This window comes from Macadamia integrifolia, chromosome 10 (genome assembly GCF_013358625.1).
Source record: "Macadamia integrifolia cultivar HAES 741 chromosome 10, SCU_Mint_v3, whole genome shotgun sequence".
NCBI classification, from domain to species: Eukaryota; Viridiplantae; Streptophyta; class Magnoliopsida; order Proteales; family Proteaceae; genus Macadamia; species Macadamia integrifolia.
In genome coordinates, this window is record NC_056566.1 from 1,589,939 (window position 1) to 1,610,616 (window position 20,678).

General features: G+C 41.2%; 1 protein-coding gene across 1 annotated transcript; it reads right to left on the bottom strand.

Moving 5' to 3' along the window:
* Window positions 1-356: 356 nt before the first annotated feature.
* On the bottom strand, window positions 357-6,630 carry LOC122091964. Its single transcript, XM_042662231.1, has 4 exons — window positions 5,241-6,630; window positions 3,587-3,821; window positions 1,641-1,818; window positions 357-1,128 (listed from the first exon to the last, which is right to left on the bottom strand). The coding sequence occupies exons 1-4, from the start codon at window positions 6,463-6,465 to the stop codon at window positions 526-528; spliced, it is 2,241 nt and encodes a 746-aa protein (XP_042518165.1). The 5' UTR covers window positions 6,466-6,630; the 3' UTR covers window positions 357-525.
* Between the last annotated feature and the right edge of the window lie 14,048 nt (window positions 6,631-20,678).

Consider the following 20,678-nt stretch of genomic DNA (forward strand, 5'->3'; position numbering starts at 1 on the left):
TGTAATTTACCCCTCTCAGACCTTGCAATAGCGGAAACCTCGTGCAATTGATTGCTCTTTTTTTTTTTATCAAGCCTGTAATGAACAAGTTTGAATCCGTAACTATTGTCAAACAAGATTGTCCTTAAATTTTGGTAGCTCACCGTCTAGCTAATATGGCTATTCTAGAAAAGCTTAGGTTGCATGTAGATGATAATATACTTTCATATCTTTCTCTTCAGTTCATTTTAACATTTTAAAAAAAAAAAAAAAAATCTAGTTATAAAAAATATTTTATTTATGCTTTCTTATTTTATTGACTAAAAGAGGGGGGAAAACGTAAAAAAATAAAAATAATAATCAAAAAGCAAATGATCTTCAGGATATACCCTCAGAACCTCTCTATTAATTATATAAAAACTCAAGTCATATATACCTATTTTTGGACTACCATAGAAACATTAGATGAGGGAGAGCCCTCAATGGAAAAACCAAGACCCTACCCAAAGTATATCATTGTGGAGCTATCATTTTCAGTTAATGCCTTCAGTTCTCTGCCTGCCCAAAGTATCTCCCAGACATTGTCGCCAGTATGTTCAGCATCACAACCTCATCATCAACTTCACATTTTTCCGCCCTCAAGCTTGCACACTTGCGCAGCAAACATCGCATGGACGCACACATGTCAGCATCAAGTGGAGCATCTATGGCCGCACACAGAGCAAATAACCATTCACCATTGTTCCTTGACAACACACCAGCAGTTTCAAAGGAGTCTATGCGTCTCTTTAGCATTGAAACTCGAGATACAGGGCTCATCCTTAAAATTACCAAGAGGGCAGGACGACTATTATTGGCAGACACAGACTGATGCTTACCAGAAGTTTCAAGAGTGCAACTTTTGATAGGCTGGCTGGTATTCTCTTCATATTCCATCAGAACAGATTGTGAACTTTCAAAAATTTCAGGACAAGAAGTCTCGAGATGCAGGGAAGTGTCATCTTCAGCAGTCATAAGCGATTGCAGGTAATCGGAAGTTTGAATATCAATGTTCCCATGATGCTGGCAGTTGTCATCTTCAACAAATTTCAAGAATGACGGCGGATGGGAAGAATTCCAAGGGTCACCACTCCCCATGCATGATAGAGCCTGAAAATTTATTAATATAAACGTAGATGAATTAACTCAATACATTTGGGGACAAAAGTATGAAATACACAAAGCAATATACGGTTTCCAACATGGGCCTAGAGGTTGCATTTGGGAAAGATAAGGCGAATTAGGTTGGCTACAGGATCGCCCTTCAATCCTTTTCCCCCCAACCCTCCCCCACCTTCCCAAGAAAAAAGGAAGAGAACAGAGATTTTCAACTAGTACTGATCATATATTGACATATCTTCCAGTCATTTAAATTCTTCTACCAACCAAGACCTATCCATCATCTGGTAAGAATGATCATTGGTCTAAGGGAATTTTACAATGCATGGATCCTGAACCATCAAAGCATGCCACATTGTACCCTACATAGAATTTAACCTAAGCACTTCTACAGAGAACCATCACTGTTTGTTCTGGTTTTGAAGCCAAATTTTACCTTACTACTAAGAGTCGCTTCACAACAAGTGCATCAGAAATAAATAAACAAGGCTGGAAGAACTTACCATCCTCAGTTCTGAAAAATCAGCAAGGAAAGCATCCTCCCATTGTTTCATTGGCAGAAGGTGCTCTGGGCACTTCACAATATCTGGAATCTTGGGCATATAAACCATCTGATCACTGTTAAGCTTGGTCCGATCAAGCTTTGCCACTTTCACTTTTGGGATACGTGAAGCTTCCCACCTGGACATAGGACAGAAATTAAATAGAACACAAAGATTACAGGCTTCTGGCCTTCCAACATTATCAACTAATTCATTTCTAGATATCATCAGGAAAAATAAAAAAGGGCCTTCATCAGACTTCGAGTCCAGCCCCTTTTTGCTTCATTTGATTCTCGGATGCAAACATATGGTTGTTCCTCCTCAGCTCGTACTTGACTTTTATTTTAACTCCAATAATATTCAAAAGGCAGAACCTAATAAATTCTGATAGTTATTCAAAGCAGTCACCCTAGTTTCCTCCTCAGCCGGTAACTGATTTTTATTTTAACTCTAATAATATTTTCGAAAGGCATCCCAACCCCGGGCCCTAGAAAGATTGAGGAATTGTGTGGGTCTACATTGGTGCCGAGGATACTGGCTGCTACTGATACAAACTAGGCAATTAGTAAAAAATTGGCAGACCATTAAGACCCTGCCCTGGATTCTTATCTTGGGTCAAAATTTAAATAAAAAGAGATTTAGTGCAGCTCATGATTTCCAATAAATAGATAGATTTCGGAAAGCAAGTGTGAGGTTAAAAAATAAAAAAACTAAAATAAATCTTCCAAGGGCAAGAAAATTAAAATGCTAGCAGTTTGATATAATCACATTGAAGTCATAACAATCTGCTGTCGAGGTTTTGTTTCTGCAGCCTTCCTGGAGCTCAGAACATGGAACCTGGACCACAACCTAAGATGCAATAAGGAGGGCTTGCACCACAATGAACTTGCAGAAGAGCTCGGTGAAAGTAGTTTGGTCAAACAGAACCAATAATATAGTAATGAACTTATAGGTCAGAGAGTATACAACGAAATTTTTCACTTCCTCTGATCAAGGTAACTACCTTCAACCCCATTTATCCATCTTTTGTCACCCCCACCCCACCCCCCTCTCCCAAAAAAAATTCAATTGGCAAGAAAAATAATTTCATGCTGGATGGGAACCATAAAATCTCATTTAAAATTTCGAAGACTATATAAAAAGGAATAGTAATCAAATAGGGCACGATTTAAAGGTAGAAATTGAAGTACATGACTTGAAATAGTGGTGGGCAATAAAATTTGGTCTGTGGCCAATTCAGTGGACGCTAGACCCTCTATCATCAAACTGTAATTGCCTCATCAGTACCCCATATGGCTCAAAATAGTCAGGCACTTGTATCTTTATTAGGCAGTTCACCAAGAAAACCTACATATGTATGCCACGTGGGTCCTTATCGGGCTCCAGTCTTTTGTGGACATATTGTCCACATCATGTAGACTCGTGGAAAATTTCAGCTCAAAGCATCACACCATTTGGAACAATCAACAGGTTGATCTGAGTCCAGATTTAGATGGTTAGGCAAAAGTTCAATACATAGTGGACCATATGGTTTGAGTTTGGCATTGAAATTTGATAGATGACCTAATTAACACAATTACCTGTCTGTAGAACAGTTAGAAGTGCCACATCAGCTAGATTAGATGGCTGAAGACCCAATGTGCAAAATCAGCTAGATGGTGGGCCACATGGTTGACATGGCCCACGAAATTTGACATATATACAATCCAAGTAGTGCTTTATCTTTCCAAGGGTCAGATCAACTATTTGAGCAATCCACGTGGCTCAAATTAACCATGAAGACATACTTTGTCTACATGAAGCCATATAATTAAACATAATTTTTCGGATTAATAAACATATCAAATTATATGTGTCTGAAATAATTAAGGAAAGCAAATCAAGTACAAAGGGATTTAGAAGAAAACCTGACACGCCGAAGATATTCAAGACCATCTTGCGGGGGCCCAGACTCAAAATCAGGTTCCCCTTCAACTAAAAAAGCACGTCTCTGAATGTTTTCATAGTCACTGTCCCCATCTTCAGTGCACTCATCCTCAATGATAGAGTAGTTATCATTACTGTTACCATTATCACCACATGAAAGATCCAAGGGATTCAATTGTGTGAAATCATTCTCCAGATTCTGGGAACACACTTCACCTGAAATGAACGATTAAACAAACAGTTTTTAACCCCTTCAAGCAAAAGAACCAGGGTAGGGAAGAATACATCAGACAAGATGGAGATGCACGATGTTCAACCAATTCAAAGGAGACCAGACCATTTTGTTTCATTCAAGTACAAGCATCTGTAAGTATGAGTTTCATTAACATGTATTAGCAGTTTACAATTTCGATGTACAATTGTCATGTATTGCATCGCTTTCAGTATCAAGTATACTGATCAACAACCTAAAAAAGGAAAAAATATAGAATCAAAATGACTGCCCTTCAGAAATCAGTATCCAAGTAGCTAGTCATAAGCATTTTTCATTTACTGACATGCATACAGGAGGCGTGTTCCATTTAAACTATCATCTGCCTAGGCATCCAAGTTTACTGGTTTCTAGTAGGAAGATAGCACATATTTGCTTTTGCAATTTGCTTTTAACCATTCTTCAATGAACATAGACTTGAAGGTCGCGGTTCCCTCTTCCCTTCGCAGCCATCTCACCTGTGGACAGTGGAAATAAAACACATCAAATTGAAACAATCTGACACATACACCTAAGAGGAGGTATAGCTGCAGGAAAACAATTCGGAAATTAGGCCAGGATTCAGAAGCCTCAGAAATCTTTTTGGAATGGAAATGAACAACTGTTCTTCTAAAAGATTCAATCAGATATTTAGAACTTAAAAACAATCCTCAAGATTGAGGAGCAACTTTTCTTTATCTGCGAACCACCCCAAATTCTTAAGTCTAAGAGGCTAAAATTAACAGACAGTACAGATAAATGAGAAACATCTTATAAGATCAAGAAAAAAAAAACAACAGGTGCATTAATGAAGATTGATATAAATCAATTATGCACTCTTTGAGAGAAACTCCGATCAGATGTCAAATATTTTGATCCAAAAGGCATTAGCCTTGGAAGGAACCAAAGAGGAGAACTAACTTAATATTGTAGATAAACCAAATTCTAGGCAGTTTCCTTTACCCATAAAAAAATTCCAGGCATAAGACACCCCATCCCACCCAACCCCACCCCTCCCCCCCCACCCATCCACAGAAAAGAAGAAGAAAAAATCAACTGAAGTGACCACCCATCAACAGAAGCTAGCTAGAGAACAGCGTCCATCACTAGAATACATTAAAGTTACAAACATATCTGTTATAGCAACTTGCATCACAATCTGTCAGACAAATGCTAGACAAGTGATAATCTTTGAAGGAATGATCCATGAATCAAAAATATTAAAATAAATAAATTACTGGCATATCAACAAAACCTACATTGTTTATGAAAAATGGCCAAAGAAATCCAAAACACACAGTACTCAGGTAACCAAAGGCATCAACTATTTCTCCATCACTGAAGACCAAAACAAATAAATGTGAAGACAAGGAAAGAACTCATACCGAAAACTGGAAAATGCTCTTTCTTCTTCACATTTCCTTGGTGATGCTCAACGTCTCTACTTCCTTGTCTCTGATGTTTAGTACCCACCATGCCCTTAAGCTCCCGACCCACAGAAGGCCCCAGCCTGTGGCATATTTCATTCCACATGATTCGCTGTCCTTCAACATGAACAAACCTCAGAGCTTCCAGCTCATTTCTTGAGTAACTAATCTTTAATCCATCACCTCTTTTTAGGGAAACATTTCGACCTTCACTCACAAGGCTAAGCATATTCTGCTTCCCATTTCCATCAGAAACATTCTTCATGCCTTTGGCCGATCTCTTGTAGAACTTATCCTTCTTTCCTTCCGTTCCATTTTTCTGCGCATTCATTGGTCCTCCTATGCCCTTCTTTCCACTGTCACTTCCATTTCCAAAGACAGAAACGGGAAAAATGACTGGAATTTCACATTTCACTGCATTTGACGACGAATTTTCAATTTCAACAAGATTCTCCGGCCCATTGAAACCTTTCATCTTCTCACCTTGATTTCCCACCATTTCCTGCATGTCTTCCATCTCCGTAACCCAATTTACGCATCCATGAGCTTCAACTGCCACCGACCCATGTTCCTGATTGGTTTCTTCCGTGCTTTCTCCATGACTCTTGGAGCCAATATCCTCAAAACAAGTCTTTTGTGCTTCAAGAATGGAACCCAATGCAGATTCCATCAGAGGATGTTTTTCTTCTGTTCCCAAGATATTGTTCGAGCTATTCTCACATCTATTTGAACAGTTAATCACCTCAACGAGTTTTTCAGATCCATCCATCGATTCCAGATTACTTTCCCCTGTTTCAGACAAATACCCCATTACTTCGAAGCCTTCTTCGGTTAGTTTCACGCTGCAATTACCCACCCCTTCTTTCACTCCAAAGAAACTATCTCGCTCGAGGTTTTTTATAGGGTTTTCAGGACTGTTCCTTGCGAAACAGTTTGAATCTTCAAGCTTACCCTCACAATTCCTGGGTTCAGACATGGAAACATACCTTTCTTTCTCAATTTCTTGCTTCTTTTCAACAAAAGAGACAACCTTTTCTTGCTTTTCTTTAACGCTGGATTCTCCAGAGACAGAATCCGAATCATTTTCAGCATTTCCTGCTTCACCTTCAGCCCACAAAACGATCGTTTCTTGCTTCACTTCACAGTAAACAATTTCTTCACCCGGGTCACGAACCTCGGCCATCCCCGTAAAATGAAGAGCCCCAACCTATACCGGTCCCAACAAGAGTAGGGACTTCAATCCCACAGAGAGAGAGAGAGAGAGAGATTCAGAGTGAGGAAGAAAGAGAGCTTCAAGAAGAATGGGTGTTGAGCGAGGAAGATTCAGAGAGAGAGAGAGAGAGAAACTTGGGGTGAAAGTTTGCCCCAGACTATCCGAACCCATACTAGTCTGCCGGTCTGCCCTGAGTCCGAATTGGGCTTGGGCCCCGGGTTAGGGTTGGAAAACCTAAATCCTAGGTCAGGTTAGATTGGGCTCAGATTGAGGCTTCAACCTAGCACAATCTGATCCGAAATTTAATCTTGTATTTTTATGTCAGAATTTAGACATCTTGTTGGTATTTTATTTTTTTATAATTTTTTAATGTATAAAATATGAATGGCAAAAATAGGTAAATCAAGGTTAATCCAATCATTGCAAAAGCCAAGGTCAACCCAACCTAGCCTAACCTAGCCTAGCCTGACCCAACCAAGCCCTGACAGGGTCAGTTAGGGTTGGGTAGGTTTGTATGAACTTGACAGAGTTGGCTCTGAACATAAACCCGATAGGATTGGGTTGGACCTGGGTGGAATTTGAGGACCTAGGGTTGGGTCAGGATTTTAAGAAACTCGGTTCAACCCAACCCTGTTTCACCCCTATTGGGTGGTAAGTGGCTCGAATCTTTGAGAGACAAAAAGAGGTCCAATGACTCGAGTGAGAGGAAAGCAAAGAAGGAGAGAGAGAGAGAGAGAGGATGGGAGGTGTTACTATACAATCGACAGCTTCTAGTGTTCAATAGAGAGGGGCGGAGGTCAAAGATCTGCTCGACATGTGGAAGACAATCGATGGCTGCACTACAGTAGCTTGAATCATCAACTAGGGTTCGGCATGCTTCCCACCCGTTAGATTCTCACTATCGTTGATTGCCTCCCTGCAGAGAATTTTTATACTCGATCAACTCAATGTAAAAGCTACAAAACATTAATATAGGTGGCTTAAGCCAAAACATGGCCTTCTTCTTATTATTGTTACTTGTTACTGGGTTGGTTCACTCCTCTCTTTGTTTTCTGCTAAATTGAGATGGATTCTGATGTCGTGTTCTCTTCTTGTTTTCATTTTAATTTGATCCGGCCTGGGACATAAGAAACTGCCGGTTTAAATTTCAGAAATTGCTTGACCTTCCAAGGGTAACGAAGCCGGCGTGACTCCAAACTCTAGAGAGCTTCAAGAAGTTTAAGGGAATTTGAAGAGTGTCAATCGGTTCGGTTTCGATTTGATTAAAGATAGAAGATGTATAAACCAAAATCGAACCAATAGTAGGAACACATTTAAGAAACCAAAATCGGATTGACTCATTTCATATTTGGTTTCTTATTCGGTTTTAATTTCGTTTGATATTAAGTTTAGGTTGTATTTTAAGTTTTTGGGTCAACTTTTTACATTCTCACTAACAAAAAAAAATATGTGTTAGGTTCTTGATTCACCAACCCTTTTCAAACATTAAAAAGGAATAAAATTGATCATCCACATTGATTGAAATGATAAAATGAATATAATTTTACTCGGTTCCTTGTTCAATTTGAAAATAGGTACTTTGGTTTGGTTTAACAGTTTAAGTCAAAAAATGGAACTCAACCAACCCTAGAAAAGATTTAAACTTTTGAAATCAAAACCAAGGTTCTATTTGTTTCGATTTTAAACTGCCATTTTCGATTTCGATTTTATATTAACACCCTTAAATATGATGGAGCTGGTGGCTCTGAAGAGAAAGGATGAAGCTTCGATGTGAATTTACCATATCTGCCCCACTGTATATGTGAATACAACTTTACAACTTGCATTGAAGGGTATTTACAGTAAGCTTATGAAGTCTGTTTGCAAACAAAAATGGACCCAAATTAAAATTAAGGCTTTTATTTATTTTTGGGAAAATTATACCAGCCTCCTCCGTACTTTGCTAGAATGACATATGTACACCCATTGTTTCAGAAATTATACTGCTACACCCTCCACTCTCACTCAGATTTGATTGGTCAAAGATTACACCCATTCATGTAGACCTAGATTTGTAAATCATCCAACTTTACAAGAGATGAACACGAAAACATCTCAAAATTTTTGACCTGCATAACTCATTCATAGATTCTTCAACATCAATCGCTTTGGACATCCACTAGTTCACGCAAGCTTCATCCTGATCATGGATGGATCATCCAGGTTCGGGTCCCTAAGCAATGACGATTACCCTATCAAAATTAGCTTTTGCTACGCCTTGGGGGGGAGGGTGGTTTCCTTTAACAAGCCAAGAGATGAAAAGGAAACATTTCCACAAATTTTATTATTAGCCACTTTGCACGACGACATTATTAGAAGGATGCCATAAAAATCAGGGAATATTTTTTTTTAATGAATTCCAAGATCAATTCATAAACGGAAATTTTTTGTTATACCAGCATACAATGGAAAGAAACCAATCTACACAACCACACACTAACTCAATAGAGTAGTTAAACAGGGTAGTCAAATGACCTAGAGGGAGTTGGGTGGTTGAGGCAGAAGTCGCCCATTGTTTGACCACAATACTCTCTCATCGTCTGGTCTAAACTGGAAACACACCTGAGTACTATGGTTATATACATTCATCAGTAAATGAAAGGTACTTATATGTAATGGGCTAAGGTTAGATGACTGTAGTAGGGCTTCCAAACCAACATCATCGCTCCAAACTTCGTCTATTCTCCATCCAGCATGCTTGGTGTGGTTTAGCCCTTGAAGGAAGGCCCATGCACTCGCTTCATTTGGGTTTCTTGTTGACACATAGTTAGCCATAAGTGAGATACAAGTGTTGTGATGCAAGATGCAATATGCCCAGCCAATCAAATTGTGGGAGTCATCTTTATGGGTGGAGCAAATTAGAAGGTCATACCCCAATTCCAAAAGACCCAACTTACTATTAGGAATACTGACGGTGTGAGTAAGACATGTACCTGTCTTACAAACCTACCAGGATCTCTGATAGCAGTACCTTAAAATTTTCACAATCTCACATCACAAACCAACATAAGCAGCGGAATCGGAGTATAGTAACGGAATCATAAATAAAATGGGGAAACGTCTAACGATAATATAATAGCAATAACCGAGTTATCCTGTCACATTCGTCCATGACATGTAATATAATCTCTAAAAAAAGTATACAATCCATACTTACACGCAAAAGTATCAAAGTATGATGTACAATCTCACGGTGCGGTGTAAGCACAGTGATTGCAAGCACAATCATGATCGTGCTTTTTCGCTTCTGGCATCCACTAGTCGCTCACACCATACTCTGACCCAAAAGATACTGGGTCACCCGCCATTGGCACCACGGTACCTGCATCATCATCTAAAAAGGGGTGTATACGTGGGGTAAGCTTTCCAACTCGCTCAGTGAGGGGTGGCGTCAAGTCACATCCAAGCAAGACAATAGCAGTAATAATTTATTATGCATGATTGTGAAAATTAAACACATAGTCCATGATGCTCATGATGCAGTTCATTTATTTATTATCCACCTAACAATAGAACTAAGTGTGGTAAATGCTACTACGGCGCATTAGGTTGTATCCTTTGTCTCGGACCTGCCATCGACTATGCAAGGATACAAACCCTAGCCATGAATAGAAGCTTGCCAATCCCCTTATGCGTCTGTTGGTCACCAGCAAACCCCTGATAACCCCCTCCTGGCAGTCACAAAATCGGTACATCATCGGCCACATCGTACATGTTCCTGCCTCTGATAACAATTGCATCGTACCGTGGGTGTGGCGTTCCGGAAAGGCACATCAAACATACCACAATGGGTTATCCAACACCTCAACCCTTGTTGGCAAGGGTTCATAGCATAGGGAGTGATACCTAACCGCACATATACTACATGCCTTCATAGTGATACAGTTAGTATAAATTACATGATACTGGCAAGACCTCGCCACAAAGTGTAATCCATCTCCAAATACAGTCCTGGGTACAAGATACCAGCAAGACCTTGGCCACAAAATGTAACCTGAGACCATTTACCTAATCTAGCATATATCTTAGTTGAGTATGGACTATGCAACACCAGTACCAATCATCGGCCACGAAGCGCGTCCATTTCCAAATGTAGTCTCGGGATACACGATATCAATGAGACATTGGCCACAAAGTGTAACCCGCGACTACAACTAACTCTAATGCATATAATCAATGCATGAATGCAACATACATATAATAATCACGGCACTGGTACCACCTCAACTATGCCGGATTCTGTCTCACACACACAACCAAACACATGGCAATCACAGTACCGGTACCACCTTGGTCACATCGGATCCCATTATACATCTCCATACAATTCATATTATAATCGTAAAATGACAAATGTAACATATTATCATAATTTTTGAGCAATTAAAATTAAACTTATAATTCTAAGCATGTGAGAAATTTAATAATAATAAACATTCTAAAAATAAATACGGCCATCCCTCACCTGGTTTACGATCGAGTGTGTTTAGGTTCAAGTATGACCACCGATCGATCAATTCAATTCTGACTTTGGGGCACGTGTGCATCACTATCCTAGACATAAAGGGAATCGTACATCAATACGCATCGGGAAGATCAGGAGGGACCCACACAGGTCACCCCCAAAGGGTACAGACACTATCCCCAAGTGACAGTATTGTCACCGAAAATAGGGCATTTCCACCGAAAATATCAGTCCTATTTTTGGTGTAGAAGACAGAAAGCACATAAGGCCCATATGTCCACAGGAAACAACCCACTAGAAACAGCTACAGTGTTTCTGGTGCCATATTTTCGGTGGTATTATAGAAAGGTCCAACTCAGATTGGGGCTTTCTGAGTCGGGCCCGATCATCGGGATTTGTTCCATGGAGTTTGTAGGGGATGCTCCTAGTGTTATTTGAAGCCAAGAAAATCCTAATTCCACAGAGCTGTTTGGGAGATACATCAATCGAACAATCGAAACCCTAGTTGGTCTTTTGACAATACATATTGTCGGAGCTCACCGAGCTTGGTTCGAGCTCGACAACAACACCGGGAGGGTAGAACACGCATTCTATGACCTTAACATGGTTTGTACACTAAGATTCCATCCATACCTAGCTTTGTCTAGGTCAAAATGAAGAGAGAGAGTGGTGGAAGTGAGTGTACTTACCTCCGGCAGCAATTCTGATAACTTGGCGACAACCGACACCAAGGTAAGACTCCAACCTTCTTCTTCCTTCCTCTCCTCTTTCTCTCCTCTCCTACATCGAGCACAAGGGAAATGAGGAAATGAATCCTCATTTCCCAACTTATAACTTAAGTGGACCTTAGGGTTTGTTTGGTTGGACCCCTTTTGGACCAATCGGGTTAAATTGAATTTTGGGCCACGAGGACCCGACCATTTAGGTCTGTAAAGTGCTCACGTCATAAGGAAGGTGTGGAGGATGATTTGGGATCATCCGCAACCATTTACGATGCGAGTGGCGAGAACTATGGGCATCGAAACCCCGATAGCAGCATGTCAACCCACTAGAAATAGGCACCGAATCCAAGCGCAGGCTGCTTTAGCTGGTGACAGCCTGCTGTCCTATGGATGGTCTTGCATGGGTGGTTGCCCTCGGACATGCCCAAGGCCATTCAACAATTTTTGATGTGTGTCAAAATTCAAGTGTGGGGAGTCGGGTTACTTACCATCTGAAATCAGAAGGTATGAATCCCCTCCAGTTAGATAGGCACACAATGCATGAACATGTGGGGTCATCTCTACCCCTTCGGTAATGTGTAGCCACGAGCCAAAACCTAACCGTACTTTCGATCTCCGATCTGAGGCTGTCATAATAGTTCAAATTAGACTAGATTAAAGAACGGGTGTAACATTCCCCCCACCTTTCAAGAATTTCGTCATTGAAATTGAACATACCTGGAAAATCAAACAATCCAGGATACTGCTTCAATATCTCATCTTCTCACTCCCAGGATGATTTCTATTCGGGGTGGTTCATCCATTTCACATTGACAAAGGAAATGGTGCGGTTGCGGAGAACATGCTCTTTTCGGTCAACAATCTTCTCCAGAAACTCCACGTAGGTAAAATCCTCGTCCAACTCATGGGGTATATAAGTCAAGACATGAGTCGGGTCAAGAATGTACTTCCTCAATATAGAAACATGGAAGACATCATGTGTACCTTCCAACTCTGGCGGTAAAGCTATCCGGTAAGCTACCAGTCTGATCCTCTCCAGTATATCATATGGTCCCATAAACCTTGGACTAAGCTTTCCCTTCTTGCTGAACCGCACCACCCCTTTAACTGGGGAGATCCATAAGAACAACTGGTCTCCAACACCAAACTCCAGATGTTTTCTCCTAACATTTGCGTAGCTTTTCTGCCTGGACTGAAGCTACTTTGATTCTTTCTCTGATCACATTCACATTTTTTCTAGTAGCTTGTATCAAGTCTGGACCCAAAATATGCTGCTCACCAACCTCATCCCAATAGAGTGGAGTTCGGCACTTATTGCCATACTGTGCCTTGAATGGAGACATTCCGATGGTGGCTTGATAACTGTTGTTGTAGGAGAACTCGATAAGGGAAATGTGCTCATCCCAACTATAACTTATATCCAAGGTACATGCTCGGAGTAGGTCCTCCAATGTCTGAATAGTTCTCTCCAATTGACCATCGATCTGAGGGTGAAAGGCAGTGCTGAAGTCCAACTGTGTGTCCATAGCCTTCTGCACACATGTTGAAAACTTAGAAGTGAACCTGGGATCTCGATCAGAGATGATACTAACTGGCACACCATGCAACCTGATAATGTTATCGACATATAACTTGGCCAACTTGTACATAGAAAATGTGATCTTGATTGGGATAAAGTGAGCTGCCTTGGTCAAGCGGTCCATAACTACCCAAGTGGCATTTGCACCCTTCTGTGTATGGGGTAGGCCTAAGACGAAGTCCATAGTAATATTCTCCCATTTTCACTCAGGAATAGGTAGGGACTGTAATAGCCCATGGGGCCTCTGTCTCTCAGCCTTGACTTGCTGGCATGTGAGGCATCTAGACACATGTATGGCCACATCATTCTTCATTCTTTTCCACCAATAGGAGCCTTTGAGGTCCTTGTACATTTTAGTGCTATCAAGGTGAATGGAGTATGGAGAGCTATGTGCCTCTATCAAAAATTTCTCCCAAATCACTATCATTGGGCACACACAACCTCCCTTTGAACTTGAGAATTTCACTTTCAATTACAGAGAAATTCAGGTCCTTTTGGGTTCCTTCCTGGCACTCTACTATCAGCTTCTGTAACTCTGCATCAATAACCTGAGCTGCAGTGATCCTATCCACCAGACTAGGTTGTATCATCAATGCCGATAGTGATAAGGTGACACCTCTGCTAATAGTTCCAAGCCTAGTTTCTTGGTCTTGTTTAGGAGATACTCATTGGTGATTAGTGATGCAAGAGTCAGTGATTGGGATTTTTAACTAAGTGCATCAGTTACCACATTGGCCTTTCCTGGGTGATAGTGGATAGTACAATCATAATCCTTCATCAGCTCTAATTAACACCTCTGTCTCATGTTGAGCTCTTTTTGGGTGAAGAAGTACTTGAGGCGCTTATGGTCACTGAAGATCTCACTCTTCTCACCATACAGGTAGTGTCTCTAGATTTTCAGTGTTAAAATCATAGCTGCCAACTCTAAATCATGGGTGGGGTAGTTCTTCTCATAATCCTTCAACTGACGGGATGCATAAGCAATGACTTTTCCGTGCTGCATCAATACACAACCTAATCCCAGCTTGAAGGTATCACTATATACAACCATACCACCTGTACCAGTCGAAATAGTCAAAACTGGAGCTGATGCCAACTTTGCCTCAGCTCCTTAAAGCTCTTGTCACAAGCATCAGACTACTCAAATTTTACACCCTTTTGTGTGATTCTGGTCATCGGAGTAGCAATGCGAGAGAAGTTCTCGATAAACCTCCTGTAGTATCTGACCAATCCCAGAAAACTACGTATGTCTGCTACACTCTTGAGAGTCTCTCATTCTAGAATTTCCTTCACCTTGCTTGGGTCAACCTCTATAGCCTTGTCTAAAACAATGTGGCCTAAGAATGCCACCTGTGATAGCCAAAACTCGCACTTTTTGAATTTGGCATAGAATTGCTTCTCCCTCAGCCGTTGCAGTACTAACCGCAGGTGAACGGTATGTTCCTCTGCAATCTTAGAGTAGACCAAAATGTCATCAATGAATACTATCACAAACTTATCTAGGACATCCTGGAATACCTGATTCATCAAATCCATAAATGCAGCCGGTGCATTGGTCAACCCAAATGACATTACCAAGAATTTATAATGTCCATACCTTGATCTGAAGGCTATCTTACTGACATCACTATCCTTGATCCTGAGCTAGTGGTAGCCTAATCTAAGGTCAATCTTAGAGAACACCTTGGCACCCTGTAACTGATCAAATAAATCATCTATCCTTGGCAAAGGATACCGGTTCTTGATGATTAGCTTATTAAGCTCCCGGTAATCAATGCACAATCTTATACTCTGTCTTTCTTCTTGACGAACAATACCATTGCTCCCTATGGAGACACACTAGGTCTAATGAATCCCTTCTTCAGAAGGTCTTGAAGTTGAACCTGCAATACCTTTAACTCTATGGGGGCAATGCGGTAAGGGGTCTTTGACACTGGTGCCGAGCCAGAGAGTAGATCTATAGCAAACTTTGTCTCTCGATCTGGTGGCAAACCTGTCAAATCATCCGAGAATACATTGAAAAATTCCCTCACCACATCTAGCTCGGTTAATGGCCTAATCTCTACCTCAGTATCCGTCACAGATGCTAAGTAGCCTTGACATCCCTTGTTTAGTAGCTTCTTCATTTGGAGTGCAGATATGACAACCTTTTTGGGTTTTTTGAGCTTATCCCCTTGGAACACAAACTCATCATCATCACGAGGTCTAAAAATGATAGTTTTCTCTACACACAGCACACTAGCTTTATATGCGGACAGTCAATCCATTCCTAAAATCACATCGATGTCGGTCGTATCCAACACGATCAAGTGAGCAATCAACTCATGATCACCTATGGTCACTGGACAAGGCTCATAGACATAGTTCAAACCCACTACACTTCCTATAGGGGTGCTCACAGCCAAACATTGAGTCAGTCCCTTGGGTGGAATGCTCATCTTCTTCATAAATGCTAGTGACACAAGCGAATGCGAGGCTCCTGAGTCGAATAAAACATGTGCAGGCAATAATGATATCAACAATGTACCTGTCACTACACCGAGTGTAGCCTCGACATCTTCTACAGTTATAGCAAACAATCTGCCCTGTGGTCTTTGGCCCTGTAGAGGCTGAATATGCTTGCTGGGGCCTAGGTGGCATAGTGTAGGGTACTTCACCTGGCCTTTAGTGGGGGTATATCCTCACCATGTGGCCCGACTGAGATACAGCACTAGATCGGGAGGACTGGGAAGTCTGACTAGCATCAGGATTCCTGAATTGCATTGAAGTTGGCTTGACATAGGGCACTCGGAAAGGTTTGTTGTCTCTTCTAGAATTAGTTCATCCCATTGGCCTCTTTCCTATCCCTTGCTGGGCCATGAAGTTGGCTCTATGCAGATCTTCAATAGATTTTGCCACTTGGACCACCTCAGCATAGGTTTGCAGTTTCAACCCCATAATGGTTGACCCAATACTTGGCCTCAACCCTTTCTCAAACTTCTTCACTTTAGCTCTATCACCTCTAAGATGCTCAGGAGAAAAATGGAATAGCTCCTCGAAGCATTGTTGATACTCAAGCACTAACTGGGAAACTTGAACCAACTTAGAGACTCACTCTCTCTCTCCTATCCCGGAAGCTTTTCTAAAAGTAGTTCTCCAAGAAGGCCCCTTTGAAGTCTGCCAAGGGGGTTCAGGTTGCTAGCCCTCAGATTAGGCTCAGTGGCACTCCACCAATCATCCACTTCATTCTGTAACCGATAGCCCGTACATAAATTTTTTTGCTCATCAGTGTAGCCTATCAGTCTAAAAACCTTCTCCATTCCACTAATCTATCTTGATGGATACAACGGTTCTTAGCCCACCTTTGAGAAGTATGGGGGCCTAAGCCGTTGAAACTTCTCTATCATTTTTGTCAAGTCTATCCAACCATCTACATGGGCTTGGGCTTGATCCGGCATCGGGTCTTACACCTGCCCATGCAATTGTGCCCCACCAGATGTTTGAAGGGTAGCCAACCCAGTGGGTATTAGAATGGGTGCCGATGGAGTAGGGGGTGCGAGCGATGCATTATGGGCTTCCACTTCCATTACCGCTTGGATCCTATTATTGATCCCGCCCATAAACTGGTTTTACCTTTCTTCAACTCCCCGCATCATGTTATTCATGATGAATACCACATCCTGGGCTGTAAGTTCAAGTGAAGCTGGAGGTTTATTGCTGGGTCTATACTGATTCTGAGTAGGGGAAGCGAGAGGTGACGGGCATGATTGGGATTGGGACCAGTGTGACATGACTCTTGTGGAGGAATCCGATTAGTGCACATGCATATACAAGGTTGTATATAATTGGAACACATGCTTGCATAATGTTCCACACATATATGATAGGTAAAAATTAGGGTTAGGGCATGCATAAGTGGGGTCCACACATATTAGGATCCGATCACGCACGTATCCCAAAGGGACACACCATTAGAGTAACAAAAATGAAAATTTAGATTTGAAAAATAAAATAATTTATTTTCCAAATTAGTCCACCGAAAACAGGGACACTTATCACCGAAAATATGGTTTAATCCACCAAAAATATTAGTGTTATTTCTGATGGGAAAAACAGAGAGAAAAATGTGAATTTTCACTTCATCGGAAACAGGCACCGGAAGCATGCCCAGTATTTCCGATGGGTTGTTTTCCGGTGGCACCAAATCGGCTATAAATAGGCTCAGGTTTGGGTTTCATTGTATAAAACCCTATTTTAACTTTCAAAAAAGATGTGGAAATGGCCAACGAGGACTTTTCAACCCATTCCCTACCTTCCTCTTGCTATTTCATGATCAATCGGTACCACATTCGCACCAAAGGTATGTTCCTCTTCTCTGTAATCTAGTTTTGTGATTTTCTTCTCTGTGAGCTTTACATTCAGCCATTGAACCTAGTTTTTCATTCTAAAACCTTAGGAATCATATTGCAATGATGTCTGGATGCCGTGTACGTACCCGACGTGTCGTTGAACAAGAGGAGCAACATGTCGCCGCTCAGTTCAACCCAATCTTGTTTCGCTCTGTGGCTGAGCGAGACTATTGGGAACTCTTCGAGTGTTGCAATGTGGACCCGAGAGTCTATGTGAGGACCAATGACTTTCGTGCATTCCATCTCAGTCAACGGTTTGACGAGGTTGAGTGGTACCGCATCTTAAAACCCAACAAGTACTACTACCCTATATTGGTCAGGTTATTCTACTCTAACCTGCAATGCTTGAACTGGGGTACTGAAGAGATGCGGATCACCTCTCATGTGAAGGGGAGTGGAGATCTCCTTTGACATGGGGCAGTTGGCCAATATCTTGATGGTTAGCAATGCCGGTAACCTAGTGTACTACCCACCTCGGACTCTAGCATATGAATTCCAGAGTCCCGATACCTTTCAGGAGATAAACAACATGCTGACTAACAGGCCAAGGGATGGAACCATTCAGTCATCTATTTTTCTACTCCAAAGGTCGTCTGCTATGTGATTCAGTTAAATGTCCTTCCCATTTTTGGACACTATAATAAGGTATCAGCACTGCAAGCCTATGTGACCTACTGCGTGTACATGGGGGCACAAATACGTCTTCCTTACCTCCTTATGTGGACCATAGTACTACGGTCCAAAGGAGTGGATCGCTGAGTGGGAAGCCTGTGCTATGGAAGAATACTTACTGACATCTTCCGCCACTTTAGGGTGGACTTGGAGGGAGAGGCACGCTTGGGTGAAGAGGTCACAGACTTCAACCAAGATTCTTTGAGGAAGATGACCATAGATCTAAGGGAGGTGAGACCCATTCTAGGAGAGGGTCAATAGCCTATGAAGGTAGAGGGTGGTGGTGCTGGTAATGTTGGCAATGATGCCGGTGATGTTGGTGGAGGTGTTTTCCATAGTAGTGGCATGTTTGCCGATATAGTTTTTACAATTTCCCTTTTCCATGTTTTATTTGAGTTTGATGTTTTAGGTTTAGTTGACCTCTTTACATTCTGTCATTTGCTTCAGTTGTTTAATTTCTTAGACTTAGGCTAGTTAGGATTTCCTACTTTTAGTACTTTATTTTCTTATGAAAAGTATAAGTTGTGTATTAAAGTCCTTTATTATAATGAAACAACTTTAACACCTATACTTGTCTCCTAATTGTACAATTTCTATTATTATTGTCTTAAGATTTTTATTTAATCCTAACTTCCCCAAGTTATGGTTTGGCGGAGATTGTGAGTTAAGGCAGAGGATCGCACTCTGATACCATAGCTGTCACACCCCAATTCCAGTAGACCCAACTTACCATTAGTAATACTGACGGTGTGAGTAAGACACGTATCTGTCTTACAAACCTATCAGGATCTCTGATAGCAGTACCTTAAAATTTTTACAATCTCACATCACAAACCAACATAAGCAGCGAAATCAAAGTATGGTAGCGAAATCATAAGTAAAATGGGGAACATCTAATGATAATATAATAGCAATAACTGAGTTATCCTGTTACATTCATCCATGACATATAATATAATCTCTCAAAAAAGTATACAATCCACAAATATACCTAAAAGTATCAAAGTATAATGTACAATCTCACGATGCGGCATAAGCACAGTGGCCACAAGCACAGTCCTGATCGTGTTCCTCTGCTTCTAGCATCCACCAGTCGCTCACACCATACTCTGACCCAGAAGATACTGGGTCACCCAACATTGGCACCACGGTACCTATATCATCATCTAAAAAGGGGTGTATACAGTGGCCACAAGCACATCTTAGCAAGACAATAGTAGTAATAATTTATTATGCATGATTGCGAAAATTAAACACATAGTCCATGATGCTCGTGATGCATTTCATTTATTTATTATCCACCTAACAATACAACTAAGTCTAGTAAATGATACTATGGCACATTAGGTTGTATCCTTCGTCTCAGAACTGCCATCGACTATGCAAGGATACAAACCCTAACAGTGAATAGAAGCCTGCCGATCCCCGTATGCATCTATGGATCACCAGGCAAACCCCTGATAATCCCCTCCTGGCTGTCACAACATCGGTACATTATCGACCACACCAAACAGGTTCCCGCCTCTGGCAACAATTGCATCTTACCATGGGTGTGGCATTCCCGGAAAGGCACATCGAACATACCACAATGGATTATCCAACACCTCAACCCCTATTGGCAAGGGTTCGTAGTACAAGGAGTGATACCTAACCATATATATGCTACATGCCTTTATAGTGATACAGTTAGTATGAATTACACGATACCGATAAGACCTTGGCCACAAAGTTTCATCCATCTCTAAATATAGTCCCGGGTACACGATACCAGCGAGACCTTGGCCACAAAGTGTAACCCGAGACTGTTTACCTAATCTAGCATACATATCACAGTTGGCATGGACTACGTGACACCGGTACTAATCATCGGCCACAAAGCGCATCCATTTTCAAATGTAGTCCCGGGGTACACGATACCAACGAGACCTTGGACACAAAGTGTAATCTGCGACTATAACTAACTCTAATGCACATAAGCAATGCATGAATGCAACATACATATGGCAATCACAGCATCGGTACCACCTGGCCACTTCAGATTCTGTCTCACACACACAACCAAACACACGACGATCATGGTACCGATACCACCTCAGCCACACTGGATCCCGTCATACATCTCCATACAATTCATATCATAATCATAAAATGACAAATGCAACATATCATCATCGTTTTTGAGTAATTACAATTAAACATATAATTCTAAGCATGTGAGCAATTTAATAATACTAAACATTCCAAAAATAAATACAGTCCATCCCCCACCTAGTTTACGATCAACTGTGTTCGGGCTTAAGTATGGCCACCAATCGATC

Coding starts and splice junctions, on each gene's coding strand:
- LOC122091964 (XM_042662231.1), bottom strand. CDS start 6,465: ATGGCCGAGGTTCGTGACCCGGGTGAAGAAATTGTTTACTGTGAAGTG. Junction 3,822..5,240: donor AGAGCATTTTCCAGTTTTCG/GTATGAGTTCTT, acceptor CGTTCATTTCAG/GTGAAGTGTGTTCCCAGAAT. Junction 1,819..3,586: donor GAATATCTTCGGCGTGTCAG/GTTTTCTTCTAA, acceptor TCCTATGTCCAG/GTGGGAAGCTTCACGTATCC.